At 43.4% G+C, this 20,549-nt stretch overlaps 1 protein-coding gene across 1 annotated transcript in view; it reads right to left on the minus strand.

Moving 5' to 3' along the window:
* The window catches only part of MAML2 (mastermind like transcriptional coactivator 2), a gene marked incomplete at its 5' end in the record, with an annotated part of 66,156 nt that extends 60,635 nt beyond the window's left edge, over positions 1-5,521 (minus strand). The window contains one exon of the mRNA XM_017738188.1: positions 4,019-5,521. Coding sequence (XP_017593677.1) covers positions 4,019-5,521 — 1,503 coding nt within the window. The remainder of the gene's footprint in view (positions 1-4,018) is intronic.
* Positions 5,522-20,549: the final 15,028 nt, after the last annotated feature.

The following is a 20,549-nucleotide window of genomic DNA, read 5'->3' on the forward strand; positions in this document are numbered from 1 at the left end:
AAGAAAATGATCTAAGGCATGCTCCAATTAGGGCAAGCAAGGGCAAATACCACCATCACCACCCCTTAAAGTGCGACTAATCACAATTCTTGGGTTACTGAAAGAGAAAATAGAGACTTGAAAAAGGAGAAGATGATTCCATCCTCAAAGCAATTCTGAAGGAACAAGGACTAACAAGGCTCTGAGCTTTCCACAAGCAAACACTGTTGTGGCTTGTATCTACACTGATGTTTCCAGAGCCTTAAAAATATGGACTACTGGTTGTTCATGTAAAGTGGGGGGTGAAGCTCTCACGATCCCTTGTGTTATCCTTGCCTCCAAAGCCAAGACTAAATAGGACACATGCCCACATGTAGCAGATGGAGTAGCCTTGCTCCTTTAGGGTTCCTGTTCTCATGAGCTCAGCCTCCTATTCTCCCTTCCCTTGAGCAAATGAAGTTGAATAAAAACAATTGGAGAAAAATTCAGCTTGAAGTCCTTGAGTTTAATTTGGCTTTAAGTCAAAACCAGAAGGGGATGAATAATATTTTATTTATTTAGTAGATACAGCCTTTTTCTCCTTTTCTTTTCTTTTCTTTTCTTTTCTTTTCTTTTCTTTTCTTTTCTTTTCTTTTCTTTTCTTTTCTTTTTTCTTTTCTTTTCTTTGTTTTTTTTCTTTTACTTCTTCACAGAAAACTAATGGATGTTATTGAACAAGTATAATGGCTGATCAAAAACTTTGAAAACGTGTGTGGAATTTCTTGGACTTGTTAAAAACATCAATTCTTCTGTTCAAAAACCTTAAGTCTTTCTTCAGAAGCATCTTTCACTGACTGGACTCTATTCCTTCAAAAGTGAAAAGTTAGGCTTCTGCCCAGGCCCAGTTACAGATTTTCAGCCAAGGTTCTGTAGAAGTATCACAAACCTGATTAAACCTGTATAGAATTTGGAGCTTCTAATTATTTCCTAAACAAAGAGAGTGTTGAATTTCTATGAGTTTTTTCATGACTATGTGTATGTTGCATTCCAATAGACAATAGAAAAGGAATCTTTCCCAGAACAATGGAGAATAAAGGAGAGAGGCAAACAAACCCTTCATTCAGATCAACCTTCCAGGAAACTGAGATGATTTCCATCATTTTTATGACTTTTCCCTAGAGGCAAAAGACATCTAATTAGCAAATCCCTCTGTAAGTTTGTTTGACACAAAGGGAATATGACAAGCAGAGAAATTATAAGCCTTACATTTCCAGTTAGCCAGTTTGAACTGATAAAACCAAGCTCAGATGGGTTTTGGGGATCTTAAAGCTTGGGGATCAAAAATCCAGAGGGTGAGCTAGTTCTGCTAAAAATGTGAACTTAGAGTGTTCCAGTCAGTGATTTCTGATGGCAATGTCACAGCAGTCCTTTATGAATGTGCCCTCACATTACCAGCTACAAAGCCATTCCAGCCAGTTGTGAGATGGTCCTATAATGATCTGAGGAGGAGTTGAATGATACCAAGCAGAATCAAATCTTGATTCCTCATGCAGAAATAGAGCATGAGTAAAATAAATATTAATCATGAAGTTAATTAGTAAATGCTGGTAATTAATCATGCATTACTTTTAATGATGTGTAGAAATCCTCAGAGGTGGGAGATGATCCTTCAGGAAAGCAGATTGTGCAGCCTAAATGAGGTGATGTCCCCATTGCTAAAATCAGCAGCAGTCGACCCACAAGGTCGCTTTGACCTTTGTTGTCTTTACTGGAAGATAATACTAGTGCTGTCTCCTCCCCCTCTGATTTAATATTCAGACTTACGTGGCAAGCAGGCCCTGACCAAGGGGTTGGTGGGCTCTTGCAGCAGTGCAGGCAGGTGCTAAAGGGTCCACAGAACTCATGAATACTGCCACATAAACAGTTATGTTCAAACCTTTTAAAAACCTTGCAATTTATGGACCAGTTGTATTTCTGAGTATTGTTCCTGCAGCTACAAAATACTCTGCTTGAGAGAGACCTAACTGATTTTCTGAACTTCGTCAGCACTTTGGAACAACCACTAAGGATCTCTAAAAAAATCCAGTTATCTCTCTAGAGCATAGAAAAAACAGCATCCTTACTGCAAAAGCCCTGTAATTTGTGTCTAAAAAGCTTCCAAGCTTCTCAACTGTGCTGTGGGTCAGGTAGCCATATCTAACAGAAACAGCTGTGGAAAGTGGTCAGATGACAAGAAACTTTGGAAAATTAGTTTGCAGAAAGAAGTCTGTGATGATAGGCAAAACCCCTTCCTTGGTGTAATATCTAAAGTTTGGCACTCAGCAAAGTTCACTGAGGACAAGTTTCCTAAGCCACAGATCTTGTGGCTGCACAGGTGAGAAATCCCGCTACACTCATGGTAAATCTTGCAAGTACTACTAGGGCCAAGGTGCCAAGTCCCATCTTGTTGGCTGGCCTCCCTGAGCAGCAGCCCAAGAGGACACAGAGCAAGGAGTTAATGTTACTTCCAGCAGAGTTGTTCTTTATGCCTTTCCAGAATGTGACCTTGCACATTTTTTCAGAAAAACAGTAGTTTTTGCAGAAATCTTGCCTGTCTCCCCTGTGATGACAGATTGCTGGAAGGTTCATCATGGCTGAATGAAGGAACTGTTAAAATTCATCTGCCTGCCAGTCTATTAAGAGAATGGGGAAATGCACCTAAGAAGAGGGCACACAGTGGCTCAAGAAGAAGACGAACAGCTTGCAGAGACCTTCTGTAAAACAGCAAAACTGTGCTTGCATCCTGCCAACACTCATTCTACAGCATCTTTCAACAAAGCAATTTATCACACCTGCCCATAGGTTTCACCTGGTACCTCTTGCTATGGGACTAGTTGCTGGAGAAAGTCATGGTTAGTTGGTCAGGAAATTTAAAAGAGTTAAAAGGAGAAAGGTGTGCAGGCATACAACTATATCTACTCTTTTTAAAGCATCAGACTGTCCACCCAGTTTGGTGAAGAAACTCCATCTCCGAATGGTTTGTTCATAGTGCTACTGTCCGAGACTCCATGGAAAACTTAGGCTTTCATTTTTAAGTAGCTTCTCATAACTGTTTTCATACCTACAGATGATCTCCACACCTGTACTGCAATTCCATATCTTCAAATATGTTGAGACAAAGTCCCACCTATACTACTCAGAGTTGCTTAAACATCCCAAAGTCAAATATGTTTTACTTGTTTTGCACTTGGTTTCCAGACTCTGGGGTACAGGGAAGTTGCACATCCTCACTTTGATTGGCAGGTCTGAAACTTGGGATCTGAGACTTGGGTGCACAGGGACTTGGCATAGCACAACTGAGCTACAACACCAGATCTTGTCAGAGCACTGTCTCATGATAACACAGTGGGAGCTAGCCACATGGAATATAATTGTAGACATATCTGTGGCAACCTTCTCCTTCATATCTAAGCATGTATTTTATCCACAGAATATTCCCAGAAGTGCGATGGGTGTTTGTAAAGCTCAGAGATAAATCTTAGTTCTTCTTTGCCAAAGCGATAGCAAATGTGCAAACAGTATTTTTTGTCATATCAGTCAAAAGATATCTAAAACCAGAATTTCCTAACCCTGCCTCCCTGAGAAAAATGATGGCACAAAAATTAACATTGTAAAACATATTATCTAAGATAACATAGGAATTCGTTAAAATTTTGACTTTCAAAAGAGCCTAATTTTTGTAAGCTAGAAAACTTAGATAGGAGTCCAAAATAAGCTTGCATCTGCCCTACTATCTCACCTTTCTGACAAGTATCTACATAACATATAGCAATGACATATTCATTCCATTGCATCAAAAGTGTTATGAGCATGGGTTTCTTTAAATTCTTCTAAATGTGCACCCATGATACACCTGAATAGGTGCTAAACACGCCATCACCAGCTCTGCGGAAGTGCATGCTGAGAGGGTCATTAACTGCCATCAGGACACATCTCCTGCAGGAACGAGGCCAGGCTGGAAGAGCTTTTTATTACTTGGACCAGAGCGATTCTGTAACAAAGAAGGAGGAATTTGTCTTACCTGTCTGTGCTGCTGAGAGACTGGATACTGCAAACCTGAGATTGGCTGGCTTTGCTGCATTTTCTGAAGCATCATTTTTTGCTGCATTGCTAGGGTTACATTAGGTGGCCTCTGAAGAGACTGGTTTGGGAGAGGCTGAGCAGTTTGCGGCTGCGGCTGCTGTTGCTGCTGTTGCTGTGGCTGCTGCACGGGAGCTGAACCCTGTGCCTGCTGGGTGTAGTGCAGAAGGGCGGGCTTGTTTTGGGAACCCAAAACTGAAGGCATCTGCTGGTTTGTTTGCTCTGAGTTAAAGTGAAACAAAGGCTTTGTGTTGCCATGATGCTGCTCTAGAGGTGGCTGAGCGCTGTTGATAAAGTTTCTGTTGAGGTCCTGAGGCTTCTGCTGCATGATTATGTCCATGGGATTGCTCTGGGGAGTGGTTGGTTTATAAACGTAGTTGTTCATCCCTTTTGACTGGTTTCCATTCACTGGCACCCCAAGCATTGCTGAGCTTTGCGGGCTGAACTGCTGCTGGCGAAAAGAAGGACTGGGGATTTTCTCTTGCACAAAGGGTCCAGGGGAAGGTCCTGATGGAGACAGAGTAGACCAGTTGGCTGTCTGGTTCTGCTGCTGCTGTTGCTGCTGAATCAAGGCATGCTGCTGCCGATTGGCTGCGATCTGTTTGAGCTGCTGTGCATGAGACACCTCCTTCCACTTAGGCAATGGCCGACTGGACGCAGAAGAAACCTGTGACACCTGTGTTTGAGGCACCGAGGGGATGGGTGAAGAGGCAGACATGGCAGGGGGAGGCCTAGTGAAGGCTGGACCTGTAGAAGAAGGCCTCATCTGTGGGGAGCCCACAGGAGCCTGATTCATGCCTGGTGCATACTCACTTTTTATCACCATCTTATCCATCTGCAGAGATCTCACAGGGCCCCTCTGGTTCTGCTGCCCAAGGTCAATGTTGAATGGCTCATCTTGTTTTATCGTGGCATTTATCATATTCTCTAGCTCAACATCACTCATTGGTGGCACTGATATGTTAGTCAGTTCATTAAACAGCTCCTGAAGCTCAAGATCCATCATTTGGTCCCATGAGTCTTCCCCATATCTGTTAGGGAACATGTTCTCATGGGATGTCTGGCCGTCTAAGTGTTTGCTGCAAGACATTGTTTCTCCTGGTTCTTTCTTGACCTCTTTCAAAGTCATATTAAACATGTCATTCCCACTAGCATGGGTATTGTTTGCTAGGCTGCTGGCCTTTCTTTGTGATCCTTGCCCCACAGTCATACCTCCTGACATTGACTGGCTTTGGCAATTGTTAACGTGTTGTCCACCTTGTCCCACTGAGATATTGTCACCCACTCTTATCCTCTTAATGTCAAGGAAGGAGCTCTCTGAAACACCATTGGGCCTCTTGTTAACAGGCGACAGATTTACCACCAACTTTCTCTTCAAGGAGCCTTGGAGCTGAAAGAAGAAGAGACAAAAAAAAAAATCATTAGATGATACCGAAGAAATAATTTAATTGCTTGAATGGCAGAGGCATCAGGCAAGTAAATATTGCTTAGTCCAGAAAGCTCCTCTGGGCTTTTTTTAGTCACTGAAGTTGTGCAGAACTGTAGGAAAATGTGCTTTACGGGGTGAATCTCCCTTCCATCGCCACCCTTGCCACCAGCATTTTTTGAGCACTGCTGATTCCTGTTGATCACAAGCCCTGTTCCCCTCATGGGTGGGATGAGAGAGGGAGGTAGCCAGAGCTCTAGCTGGTAAAGCCTCTCTGCTCCGTATCTTCTCCAATCTAGCTGTGCCAGACAGATTTAAAGTAGTTTTAGACAGCAGAGACAAATGAAGTAATGAAATCTGCCCTTGTGCCTATCTGGTGCTGCAGGTTTTCATTCTCCTGATTTTGGTATATGATCTAAAAGGACATTTTTGACACCCATTAAGTCCAAAAGTCCTTGAACACATTATAATGGCACTCACAAGATCAAGGCATCCTAAGCTCATGTAGGCTTATACTGGCCAGAGATGTGTATAATTAAAAATGTTAGATGTTAACTTGTTGAAAACTGAGAATGAATCCACTAGAGCTGTGACAGGTTACGTCAGCCAAGGGTCTGTCCCATGATGTACTGCCAGATTATTTCCCAAAGGTGCATATTAATACATTAAGCCCTAGTTGTTTATGTTCTGAAACATCTCTTATAAAACACACAGTCCACTCAACACTGCTCTGAGACTTGTAACTCTATTTCCTTTCCCTTGAATATTTACAGTGATACTTCCATTTGCTTGCCAGCCCTGTGGGCCTACCAAAGGAAAAGAGTTTCATGGCTCTGTTTGTCTGATCTACACTCATCTGCTGTGGTTGTACACACAAATTCCCACCCCATGCACAGAAAACAGAGATGTCGCTCCCATGAGCTGAAAAGCTTGGACTTGGTACATATGCCCTCAAGTCAGACGCAGATGCCCTCAAGAAGAGTTGTTTTGAACACAGTTCATAAAAGAACAGATCACTGTTTTTTTAAAAAAAAACAAGGGCAGTTGTCCTATATTTGGCCCTGTACATTTTGATCTTAGAGGTCTTTTCCAGCCTTAATGATTCTATGATTCCATGACCAAAGGGGCGTGCAGCAAGGAGCGGACACGTGCACGTGCAGCCCTTGCTGAGCCAGCACACACTGTCCCTGTTTCAGCCATGAGCAATGCCAGGAAACTAAGCAGTGAAACACGGCTCATCTTCTGCCTTTCTGTACCTGGGCAGAAGTGCAATGGCCCCAGAGGCATCAGGACAATGCCCTCTGAGAAATACCTGTGTGTGCCAGTGAGAAAATAATGCCTGTAGAAACCATGATACCTTGGGAGGCTGCGGAGAGCAGAGAGAACTGAGAACTCTAATTTTCCAGTTAAGTGAGGAAGGATGATGTATGAGATCTTCCAGTCGCATTATTTTCATCATGCTGTTTCATGTACAGAAGTCCATGGGCATGTAATACTCTGTTGTGGCCTCTATGCCCCTCAGCTTCAGGCTTACTTATAGGCAAAAGCTCTTCCCAGATAACTCCAGGTGTGAAAAATTTTATTCTGGTGTGAATATCAATGAATTGCTTGAAAAGAGTTTAACTGAGAAATGCATATTTCCTCCAAACCCACCTATTCTTCTATTGCATCATCAGGTCACTGAGTTTAGCCCTTAAAAATAAAGTTTGTAATTTCTCTCCCTGGCACTGAAAATTCCATCTCATATCTCAAGTTACGCTTCTGGCATAGCTTTTAAATCACAGATTCATGTTTTCATAAGGACAGACATGTTGATGCCTAGTTATATAAGTCCACAGACTGTGTGCCTGCAAGAGTAATTAATTGTCATTAGGTGTCCCTCACTGGGGAGCATTTTGAGTGGTCACTGCAAAGAGCACAGACTGTCTTGGGTTAGCATGTTCTTTCTGACACATGACTCACTGTACTTTCCTTTGAAACAAAAATAAAGGTAAGTTGCACTTCCTTTTACCATCATCTTTGTTGTCAATGTGTTTATTAGAAACCATTTTTGTACACCCCAATTCATCTTCCTGGGAAATGGGGAAGTCCCCAGGTCACTAGAATACGTGACTTGGCAGCACATTTTGCTTTCAGATGTACTGCTGACAGAAAGGCTGAACAGATAATGAAGAATATACCCCCTGCATATGTATTTGTTTTATGTGGTTAATATGACTTTCTGAGTTCATTTGGGTTTGCTTGACATTTTGAAGCAGAAGAAGCTGTTTAAAAAACTCCACATTTTCAGGGCACCTGCACCAAGCTTTCTGACACATATGAAAATGCAGGTGTGACATTGTGCTGTGTGTAGTATCTGCTTTTTGCCTGCATTTGAAGTAGCTTCTAGCAGAGAGCAGGATGAGGTGGGTGAGCAGACAGGGGTGAGCTGGGAAGTGGTTTGCCACACACAAGTCAGCAGCAGAGCCAGGCAGAGCGCCATGATCTCCCAACACATCCCTTAACCAAGCGCTCCCTCCCTTAACATGGGCTGGAGGACTCCTGGTTTCAGGACATCTGCCCAACTGCCCATCAAAAAGGGCACTGTACATTTCTAAAGAATAGCAAGCAGTAACTTATCACGTCTCCAAAAAACCTTGCAAATATAGCTCTTGGAATGCTGACAACACCATCAGTCAATAGATGTCCACACCTTAAAGCAGAAAAAAAGCAAGTGAGGCTGCAAAGGTGCAGGGAACTCAGGGGACTTCACTGAGGCTGCTACAAAGGTCCTGATTTCACATCCCCCATGAGTTCAGGATATGGAGGGAGAGGGCATGGGAAGGATGTGAACAGCCCACAGGGATGAAGCCCCTTCTATCTCCTTGCACTGAGCTGCTACCAATTATATGTTGGGGGAGCTGGTCTGTGTTTGTTCAGGAAGACGAGCAGCATCCATCACAAGCCTCCCTGAACACTGCCTTTTGTGGGGCACTGCTGCCCCAGCATTATGCCTCTTTTGTTTTCAGAAGGGAAAGGACCAGGGTTCCACCACTGAAATCTTTGCTGTTTTTGTGCAATCACGTTTTTCAATTACTGACTAAAAGTCAGTACTCAAACCCTTTTCCCCCAAGCAAAGCACAGATTCTTCAGAAGGAAAAAAAAACCCCAACTTGCCAGATTTCAGGCTCCATCTCTTTCAATTTGCAAGCTAGGATTGATTTGGGTCAGTAAACATAATGCAAAAGTTCCTATAACACACACAGGCACATTCCTCAGATCAAACAGCCTTGCGATTACACATCTCAAACTGCTTGAACTGCGTAATACTGAAAGGCCCTGTGATGGGAAACTAGTGACATGACAGTAAGTGGGAGAGGAAGAAGCCCTCCATGCCCAGCTCCATCCCACAGGTAGGTGGGCAGCACTGGATGAACCATCACAGAATACAGGCATTTCCTGGCAGCCTGTGTTGTTGCGAGACCTTTTGCTGAGCAGGCTCTGGTGAGTCAGTGTGAGTTCACGCACTTACAGCAGCAGTGCTGGATGATTGATCTTCTGAAGTTAAAACTGAGCCTCTGGAGATCATGTCTGTGAGACAGCCCAGTGCTGCTCCTGGACAAAATGCTTGGGGACAGCGGAGAGAAAAAATCTAGAGATGACTTGATCTAAATGACCCAGTGTGATACCATGTCCTGTGCAGAGGGACATATATCATATTTATAGGTTTTGTATTTAAAACTTATTCTGAGTCTTAAAGGAATTTAGGAGAGGCAGCTTTTTCTCTAATGCTCTCTGACACCAAACCAAATCAGCAGGAGATCCACCAAGCTAATAATTAGAGCTCGTCAAATCCTGGTATCAAAAAATTTCTCTTTTGGAAAAACAGAAAGGTTTTTGCTTCACCTTTCTTTTGGTTGAAATTTTTTACTAAATGTAAAACTAGAGGATTTTGCTGAATTTTTTTTTCTGGCTCAATTTTTTTTTTCCAGAAAATGAAAACAAAAACATTTTTGGTGCAAAAGCACACTTGTCAATGAGAAATTTTAGAGATTGTTTTCTCCCAAAAAATATCACATCAAACAATATTTTTATCACATCATTGATGCATTTCTGACATTACTCATGCGTATTCACCTTATATTCCTTTCTACAGGGTCTGTCCAATATGGCCAAGAAAAGAAATTTCTGTGTCAGCAGGCAATAATAAAAAATTTCAATGAAAGTCTAATTTTTTGTGCATTTCATACAGCTTCTGCAGTTGGACTTCCTTTAGAAATTGCTCTTTATTTCATTTAACACTGTGTAGTAAGAAGCACAGTGCTCGACAGAACTTCTAAGCTAACCATCCAGCATCTTGAGTTTCACAGCTCTCAGGACAAGTGAAACACAAGCTGTGCCTCTGAGTTGGCCAAGTAACTCCACAGTGCCTGAAGATCAAGGCCTTGCACAGAGATGTTAGTACTGTATCTGACTGTCATTTTGAAATGTTTACAGCTGGACACTTAAGACTGGGCCAAAACACCACAATGCCCCAAGGAAACTACAGAGAAAACACTGCAGTGTGATAGTCTTAAGTCCCCACTAAGCCTTTTACAGGAAGACATAAAAGGAAGATTCTTCCCACCTTTGTTCTCCCAGCCCTCACAATTTCCTACAAAGGTTTGCAGCTTTCTTACATTGTGTGGTGGAACAACAGGGACAAAACTCCCAAGGCGGTACAGACTGAAACCCCACACTGTGAAGCAGGCAGTGCTGCAGTGTTAGCAGTTCCTGTGGAGCAATACTTCTGATGATAGAAAAAGCAGCTTTGGATTTTATGCTTTTAATATAGAAGCAGCAAATGAATCCACTTTAAAGGTCCATTTTGGACTACCTAGACTTTCTCAGAATATCTGTTGACTGTATCTATGGCTGCACTGTAAACAAAATGCTCCATGTAGCTGGGGAAGCAAAAGGGCAAAGGAATTACAGGAAAAATATGAAAAATATTCAAACAATGAAAAGTTGAAAAAAAAATTCCTTCCAAAGGAGGAAAAGATGATGAATGATACTTATTTATGCTGTGAAAGCGCCTTTGCATTGCAGGGCTGGACCCAGCAAGCCACCCTTGAGGTTTAGAGCCCGATTCTGAATGACAGCAACACTCAGTATCAAAATAGTGGTTCACAGTGTTTGCTGCCAGCAGCATCACCTCCTGTGGTGTTGGGAGCTGTGCTAAGCTGAGGAGCACCTTTCCAGGCAGGGACCTGGCTCACCAGTGCAGAGGCTCCCTGTTGCAGGCATCTCCCCAGCATGCAGGAAGATCAGATGGCTCTCTCCTTGTTTCCTTACCCCTGTAGCCAGACAGGATGGTCGTGGTGACCCACACCATGGCGAGCTTCAAAGACCCAGAGGCACCCTGGGGCTGACACAGGTATGACAAGGGGCCATTGCCCTGAGATGCCATCTCTGGGGCCATCAGAGGTCCTAATGCCACAATCACACAGGTACCCTCACGGCCCGTTTCTGACTACAGACTCAGTTTTGAGGGCTCCCATTACCACTATTTCTACACATCTGAAATCTGTTTGCTCTGGTTGTTCCCCCTCTTTCCCACACCCAGGAGCATCAGATTCACCCTGATGTCTCTCCTGAAGATCTCAGTAGTGTGATTCTCTTCTGAGAACCTCTCCCCAGCCCTTCTGCTCTGCACTTTCTCTGCACCGCACAAGTATATTTATTTTTAATCTTTTGTCTTCAACCGCAGCATCTACCTGACATGGCTGAGGATACAAGTTGAGAGTCTTCAGAGACATTTTAGCACTCTGAGTTCACAAAGGCCAGCCTGCTGGATGATGATGATCTGGTAAGCAACATTAATTTTTCATGCAGGACTGAGTGACAGAGTGGAGGCCCTGGGCAGAGCGCACAATGGGGAGCAGCCCTGAGAGCTGGCGTGTCCTCACGGCACCATGGCTAGGACAAGGTGATTCCTCCATAGGTGCAAAGAGCTGTGCAGGAGTAGCAGATGATGTTTCTTGCTCCAGTCAGGTTTGCAGAGACTCAACTCCACGTGTCCTCTGCTGCCCACCCTGTGTTCACAGGAAGGGGACCAACTGCTCTCTCTGAGCCTGAGGAGGAGGAGGCACAGGTGCCTTCAGCCCCACACTGTTGGTGAGCACATCAGTTTGAGACAGCACACCTCCACTCTGCCTCACTCCCCTCCTGTAAACTAAGCATCTCCAGAGACCACCTGGATGACCAGGAGCCCTTGGATGACCAAGGTTTATGGCCATGAGAATTTTGCTCTACGCACCCCAAACCTCCCCCCTGCCCATGCCTGTTCTGCTGATCTGGGTGTCTATACAGGCCTCTCGCAGTGGTGTCCTGGCTCTGGGTGATCCTTAGGCATAAGCACCACTGGCAGTAATAAAGCTGACTGCGAGGCAACACAAATTTTCCTCCCTGTTTACTGTAATATTTAGTGCCACTTAAACTGAATTTATAGCAACAAATAAGGATGTTTCTTGGCTGACAAGTATCCACTTAATTTTCATTAGCTGGGACAAGGCTGGAATAGCAATTACGATGTTAGAAATCCCACAATTTACCTTTGCTTATGGAAAAATTATGTATCTTGCCAACTGAACATACCAACCTAAAAATGCATCTATATTATTCACAGTGTACTGCCTAGAAACATAATGTCAGGGCTTTGATCCAGGTTGCTGAAGCACAATAATTATATTTTTTATGCAGATTTTACATCGGATGGATTATAAAATATCATGTCTAGTCACAGTCTTTTAGAAGAATAGGAACACAGAAAAACAATAGCATTTTAACTAGGTCAAGATTGCTAATCAGAGTGTAGCAGTCATTACTGTGTGCAAAACAAATAGGCATGAAAGATCTGTAATTTTTATCTTGCAAGCTGTGTATTTGTGTTCTGGAGGAGTCTTTTCTGTTTTTTCTTTTTTTTTCTTTCTTTTTTTTTTTAATGATCCTTTTCAACCATGAATAAATTAACAATCACTTTGTGTGAAATCTACAGAAATTTATGTCAACGTTTATTACCATGAAATGTGGAACAAAGCATAATGCAACCTGAGCTTTGGGAAATACAACTGCTTAACTGATCCTATCTTGATGAGAAGGAAATATCAAATGCATTATAAATGCTGACAGGATGATCAGGCATGTAAAAGAGGTCATCCAACACCACCCTCCACATTGTTTACCAGTTTCATAAGTCAGCTTAAGGTATTAAAAACACATACTGTCTTGCACAGGAAGCTCCTAATCCTTAAAAATGTGGCTGCTGTTATTTGATTTGCCTTTTAGAGATCAATAGCACAGCAGATTTCACCTAAGGAAAGGCTGCTGAGAGCCGTTTGGTCCTGGTATTCTGCTCAGTGCTGCTTCCAGATTGTCACTTTGTAGGCTCATTAGAGCACACATCCATGCCCACATGTGGGCTTTTGTTACCTGTCCAAGCACCTATCTCCTCTGCAACAGCCTGTTATCAAAAGTTCAGTCACTGGAGGAAGACCGTAGCCCTCCATCCAGACTTGGAAAATAAGAAAATATTTAGACTATTTCTCTCTTCCTGCAAATCAGAGGGCCACACAGGACACTCAAGTCAACTGCTTGGCCTTGAGGTCTTCTGCAGGGTACATTGCAGTTTACAGGAGATACAGTCACCACTTGTCATTTGGAAAAGAAAGATCCCTTCAGCTTATTACCCAGTCATGCTTCCAGCATCAGACTCTCTCAGCCAGGACAAGGAGGGCCCACGTCAATGAGAGCTGCCTTCCATCATGCATCAACTAATACACTTAATGAGCAGCTGTAAAAATGGCTTCTTGTTAGAAGGAAGGAGTCCTGACCCTCTGCCAAAAACTTCAGTGGAGAGGTGGTATTTAGGATCAAATCCAGGCCTGTGGTAAGAGAAGGTCTCCTACAAGGTTGCTGCACTTGTTTGATGATTGGGTTTGACCTGTATTAGCATCTTCCCCCTGGCTCTCACCCATCATGCACATTCACCTCATTAAGGACATAAAGTAAGAGCAGTACTTAAGAGCCATTTTCAAAATCTTCAGCTTAAACATAAAGTGCACACCACCAAGAGTTCGACCTATCTGAGCAAAACAGGCAAAAATTTTGAGGGCATTGGAGGGTTTTGAAACAACAATTAAAGAGCTTTAAAGATACTCCTATGAAGAGAATGGACAATGGAAAGGACAAATAAAAGGGAAAATTATGAAAGTTTATATATTAAGAATCTAACTGATTAACTGCAGATCAAGAGGTTGTTCAGCAAATTTGAGCAGCAGTAAATTCAATCCCAGTGAGATGATACTTTTCATCCAAAGCAGATAGAATCTGAGGAACTGCATGAGAGATTCAGAGCTCATCAAGATCTAAAGAGGGACTGAGCATTTGTTTGGAAATGGGAAGATGTTGACTTATGAAAGGTGACGATAGAATATCTAGAAAGGGATGAAAAATATTAAACACTGAGGTTCAAACTAGTCCATGATTCACAGGGACTGGTGGTGCTTGTCTGTGGGCAGGGGGCAGAGTGGTGGTTTTTGCAGGCCTGTCAAGGTGATTGTGTATCTTCCCCTGACATATTTGTCACTTTCATTGATGAGATGCCTCCAGGTTTAGAAAGGACACAAGTCTGGACGTGTTTCACAGTTCCTGTATTTCCAACACTTTAGGAGTCTGAAGGAAAACTGTAAAAATGGGATTCATCTGACCAGTGTCTAGGTAATTCCAGAATATGAAGATCGATATGGAATTATGATCATTATGGAAGATCATTAGCAGGTTACAGGAAGCCCAAATACTTTGTTCTCTTGGACTGACACCTGTTCAGGTGAATTTCTGTTATTTGGTCTTTCTCTGAGTACCATCTTGATGAGAAGGTCAAAAAAAATCCAAACCCATGAAAATGGCCAGAGAGGCTGAATGGAAAGGTTTGGAAACAAGCAATCACCCAGGAAGGAATGCTTCAGAAGCTGGAAAAGGTCAATGTGAATAGAGGGGACCAGGAGCAGTCCAGGGTAAGAAAAAGGTACCTATAAGCTAAAAGGAAACCCAGCAATTCAGGTACTGAAAAGCTTACAAGATTATGCTTAAAAGGAATGTGAGAAATGACTAGCAGAGAGGAGAGGATAAATTTGCACAGGAGGATGAGAGGATAATTGCACAAGTAGACAAGTCAAATGCATGGAGACATCTCTGAAGAAAGTGAAAATAAGTTTTCTAGTTTTCTCTCTGGTTAGCAAAGAGAATAATTTACAGTACAGAGCATCTAGCAAAAGCCTGGCTTTTGCAAAAAGATTTGCTTTGGCAAAAGAGGTTCAATGAGACCACATCTAGGCAGGACTTTCAAACCTTCACAGGGATGGGGTGATGCTGTTTGTACACTGCAGCTCTCAGCTCCTTTGTGCTGCCCCTCCGAGGCAAAACCCAGCTGCTGAGCACACTGTGGCTTGGAGCAGCAATGCCAGTGACTGTTGGTGCAATCCCCTGGTGCTATGCCTCTGCAGCCATCCAGCTGCTGAGAGCCTTTGTACCGAATGCCTTTATCCTGCCTACAGCTTTCAGCAAGGAGATGGTTACTGAATCCCATGAGACACAGTGGGGTGCTAAGCAGCTGATGAAGATGCTCTGGGTAGCCACAGTCAGCAGCCCATCCCCACCAGCTGTGGGAGTCAATGACAAAGGGTCACCACAAAACTTTAATGGATTTTTGGCTGCTATAATAGTTTGTGGTGAAAGGGACATAAGTGGATTCGTTACAATTGGTGTTTCCTATATGCCTTATTTTCCTATGTGCACCAATCACCAGCTGAGTGAACTCCTGCAAATAGAAACAGCACTGAAAAATTAGTCATTCTAGGCCTCTCAAATATAACAGCCTACCTTGAAGTCATATTTTCTTCCACAGCAGCCTTGCATCTGTTTCTAGAGTGATTGTGATTGCTGACTTTGAAAATTCAAAATGAGAAAAAATTCCTTGTTTGGCAATGACTGAGTGGAATAGCATCTTCTTCCTGAAACAACACACTGTGGCAAGGGGAAAGGGGACACACTCCTACAAGAATGGACACAGGTACCGCAATCATCCCAAGAAACAGCATTCCTTTGGCTATGCAGTGAAAATGTCTCAGCCAAGGACTCTAAGGATCTCTAAACTACAGCTAAGATTTGTTGTGTCAGCGCTGCATTACTTTTGTAGCCTACACACCAGTGATGCATCAGGTGTGGCCAGAAGCCAAACTGTTCACCTGCTCTGCTGGCCTGGATAAGGGAATAAGTCCCCACCAAGAGTCACACAGTGGAAACCCTCTGCAGCTGCACAGCTCCAACGCTGCATCTCTTAAACTCCACCTCTGCAGGCCACTAACACAGCAAAGAGTTCACTAGCTACTTGTCCATTTACCACGTTACTCACAGAAAGAAAATAAAAGTATTGTGGCAGAGGCCTTAGTGGAGAGTTTCTTAGACCTCTGGGATCATAAAATGATGGAGCCGTGAAGGGACCTCTGGACACAGAATCAGAGAATCATAGAATGGCTTGGGTTGGAAAGGACCTTAAAGACCATCTGGTTTTAACTTCCCTGCTATGGGCAGAGACACCTCCCACTAAGCCAGGGTGCTCAAAGCCCCATCCAACCTGACCTTGAACACTTCCAGGGATGGGGCATCCACCACTTTTCTGGAGAATTTGTTTCAGTGCCTCACCATCCCCACAGCAAAGAATTTCTTCCTAATACCTAATCTAAACTCTCCCTCTGTCAGTTTAAAGCCATTCCCCATTGTCCTGTTGCTACATGCCCTTGTGAAAAGATTCTCTCCATCTCTCTTGTGGGCCCCCTTAAGGTACTGGAAGGCTGCTATATATAAAGTGTGAGTAAACTCTCTCCTTGGGAGCCCCTCAAAGAAGGTACAGGGAAAGATTCCTGGTCATCTGCTGTGTTGGTATTTTCATAGACCTGTCAGCTGGCCCACCTTCAGCTAAACATGCAAGCAGCATGGGAAACAAACTCCTTCAGCCTCTGGGTGCACTGCGAAGTTGGAGCACCCAAACTCTGCTCCAATTCTGGCTTTCCAAGAGCACTCTGCGCCCCCATACAAGGACTTCCCTGCCCCAGGGAAGCTTTAATATTCAAGGTTCAGCTATTAAAGAAAGAGGGCAGGCAGCCCCTCTGACAGCAACTGATTTGTTTAGAGCTGCACATCAGTCTCAAAGTGGGGAGCAGCTTCTGTGACAAGAGTCTGGTGCCTTTACATCTTCCCATCATGGGATTCTCCATCTGATCCCAAAACCTCCCTCTGCTCCTTTCATTAAAGAGCATCTAATTCTAACTTCCCTGCCATGGGCAGGGACACCTTCCACTAGAGCATCTTGCTCAGAGCTCCACCCAACCTGGCCTTAAACACTTGCAGGGATGGGGCACCCACAACTTCTCTCATCAACCTGTTCCAGTGCTTCACAACCCTTGCAGAAAAGAATTTTTTCCTACTTTCTAATCTAAACCCACTCTTTTTCAACTTGAAGCCTTTCCCCCTTGTCCTGTCACTGCATGCTCTGCTTTCAGCAGAGCTACCAACAAAGTTACATCAGGTTGCTCGGGACATTGTCCAGGCAAGTGTTGAACACTCCAAAGGATGAAGACTCTACAACCTATCTGGGCCCCCTTCCAGCTCCCCTGCTTTTTTTAATGTATAGTCAGCAATTTGTGTTCCTTCCCTCTCATCCTTTTGTTGTTCACTTCTAGGAGAGATCTGGTATCTAACTGGAAAATTTTGAACATAGAGCAAATGGAGGGAATGTATGAATTTGACTTGTCTCCAAGTTAACGACATATATGATGAGGGAGGAGGAGGAGATGAAAGCAAAAAATGACAATGTACGTGAGAAATGTCAGTCTCTATTTCTACACAGATTCCTTCAGGGAAGGCATCAGATCAGTAGTTTTTAAATGACATAAACAATCAAAGGGCTGACTGGGCAAACTGATGCTCCATCAGATGAATCTGAGTTGCTAAATAATGCTTTTGCTTAAGCCCGTTCTAAAGTTCACTGAGATATGCGGGTCTTTAAATGGACTTTACTGGACTTTGTTTCTCTGTTCTTGATTATAAGGTTCCATGACAAGGACTTTATCACTATATATTTTTTTGAAAAATACTCTTCATGCATTTAGACACTGTCAAACACATTAATAACGAGCCCTATTTTCCAGCTAAATTCCAAAAGACACTGATGCACATTCAGCGCCTCTGAAAAGCAGACATCTCTTTAGGTGTCAAAAGATGGATCCCAGCATACTTTTGAAAATACTAGCCAGGATAAATATAATTTTCCACTTTACAACTAATGTGAAACCTTTCACCTTTATGGTACCATTTAATGGTGACTAGAAATCATTACAGGTGAAAAGCTGTACTATATTTGAAACTCTGAAGGTAGCAGACTGGTTCCTAGTGGACAAGTGGCCATATCATTCTTGGAGCTAATTAGTTCCTTTTGCTGTTTGTATGCTTTTCTTTCCTTCATAAGCCTTAGCTAGGAAGCTCTGGGTCAAATGAGCTCAGAGGGCACTCACCAACTTTCCACTCTCAGAAAGAGCAACTAAAAACTCAGGGTTATCAAAGCCCTTCAGTGAAACTTTACTTGCATATTACTTAGACTAGGCTGGCTTTGGTAGATACATATTTATTCTCATTTACGGCATGGAAATAAGCATTTTATAGCCTATTAAAATATCTGAAAAAATAATCAAAGGTATTTCTGTCTAGAAATGTAGTCTTTGTTCTCATGCAGACTTCTGTCTGTGGTGGTCTGTACTAGGGTGAAGCCTTTGGAAAGGCCATGTAGTCATGCTTGGGATATGGACCAAATCAGAGCAGTCTCCAGGACAGCTCTTGCTCTGGCAGGCATGGATGAGTTCAGTCTTTAGGTCATCAGTCAGGCACATTTCACACATTTCTGTAAAACACAGAGGTACATTCCCCAAGTGAAATTCAAATTCCAGGGACCCCTTATATGCTGATATTTGTCTGCATACATGGCCTTGTTTGTGAGTCTGTACTGAAGCCCAATACAACAGTGAGCCACATTTTCTGTTGCTGTAAACAGATGCAGCTATGCTGACCTGTATCAGTGTTCTATTAAGAACCAGCCCTGAAGCCTGAAATCTGGATTACAAACCAGCATTTACTGGAAGCGCGGATTGCAGCAGGAACTTTTGTTGGATGCCTATTGCAACAGACTCCTCACATCTTTTTAAAGTGCCTCTAGTTTTACAGGCTTTTACTGAGGGAACACAATGGAGCTGGCAGGAAAGTCATAGCTCTTCACCATCTCAGAAAAGCAAAAAAAAAAAGGAAGAAGTCCAGCAGTCCTTAAGGATACAGCACTGCTAGGTAACTGGGACAATGAATTAACAAGGACTGACTTTTCCCTCCCTCTGTTTTCAAGGATAGTAACTAACAAAATCTGTCAGGCTGAAAAGCCCCTGATCGGAGGAGAGAGACAAAGAGGCAGGGCTGAAATTCATCGTGTCAGTTTAAAAAGGCAGAGTTTTGCATTTACACAATATGCCCATTCTTGTTCTCTTTGACTCATGGAAAAATATTGAACATTGGACAAGAATGTAGGAATGTGTCTGGAGTCTGATCTCCACAAAAATCTAAATGCCGTTTGCATTCACGTAAGAAATTAAGACTGGCTGTCCAGGCTCCATTGATGTGTAAAGAAAATAACAGTAGTGATAGCAATATCATTATAATAACATCAGTAACACAATTTTAAAAACTGGCTGTGTAACCAGTATAAGTAGAGCACGAACCCAGGCGCTCCTGGCCCTCAATCCCAAACACAGCTTAGTAGAGCTTTCTAGACCATTTGCCTGTCACAAGCATCACAAAGGCTCCTCTCCACTGACGGCATCTGAAACCACTGCTTGTTTTCCCGGGTAGCAGAGGTTAAAGCTTTTTATTGCTTTTTTTGCCTTTGGATGCCGTAATAGTTGCAGTGCCTATATTACCATCTATGGCAGACAGGCTGCGTGTCTGCCAGCTGTCAGGCAGCCTATTCATCTCCAGTTGCCTTTTGCCTACTTTCTGCAGCAGAAGAATTTCTCTTCACTGGATTTCATGTGCTGGAGTCCTGTTCCTGCCGACGTTCCTGATGCTTGTTTGTTTTAAACCCAGTCTGGCTACAAGCCTGGGGAGCATGGGAGCCCGCAGCCCTGGAGAACCTGGGGCTCCTGTGTCACGTGCAGCTTGCCAGCCAGCCAGCTATGGCTCTGGGCCAGGGCAACATCACAAAACTGGCAGTATGTGACTGGAGGTTGCTGGCTAAACCCAGTCGCTGGCTGGAGGGAGAGGCAACCAATGGGGTCACCATGGCCTCCACTGATGGGCTACTCCAGGATACACCAAAACATCCTCCTTCTGCTTGTCCCATTGCAGAGATGTGGAATCTGGCTACTTATCCTCCGCCTAGAACTCCCTCTTCTTTCCTCTTCTCATCTAAGTTATGTGGTCTGTGTGGAGGGAACACTGGTGCATGTCTGGCCACTCCTAACCCAGGTGTTCCTGGAAATTCCCTCAGGTACTTGCTAGCATCATTAGGCACCAGTATATCTCTAATACTGTGACATTTTACAATTTTACCAAAGCCTGATTTTTAGGTAGAGCTGTGCAGGTAAATAGGATGGCCAGGTCTCCAGGCCATTAAGTCCAGGCCCTATAATCATACCCCTTTGCTATATCATCCTTTGCCTAAACAAATCATGTTCCCATTTAAGAGAGGCCCTGAATTCACGAGAGGCAATGCTTGTGTCTAGTGGTTGCCTTTTTTTTCTCCCCAGAAGGTTAGTGATCTGAAAATCTGCAGACCTGCATATTTCCTGACCCTCAGTGTGAGCTAGTGACTCAGTCATAGGAGGTGGAGAGAGGATGAACAGCTCTGCCACACCTTGTGACAGGGGTAAACTAGATCATTCAGTTGCATGAGGTTTGTCAAATTGGTGTGTTTATTTTAAATTTTCCTAGGTGT

The sequence above is a fragment of the Corvus brachyrhynchos genome, unplaced genomic scaffold, assembly GCF_000691975.1.
Source record: "Corvus brachyrhynchos isolate BGI_N302 unplaced genomic scaffold, ASM69197v1 scaffold117, whole genome shotgun sequence".
NCBI classification, from domain to species: Eukaryota; Metazoa; Chordata; class Aves; order Passeriformes; family Corvidae; genus Corvus; species Corvus brachyrhynchos.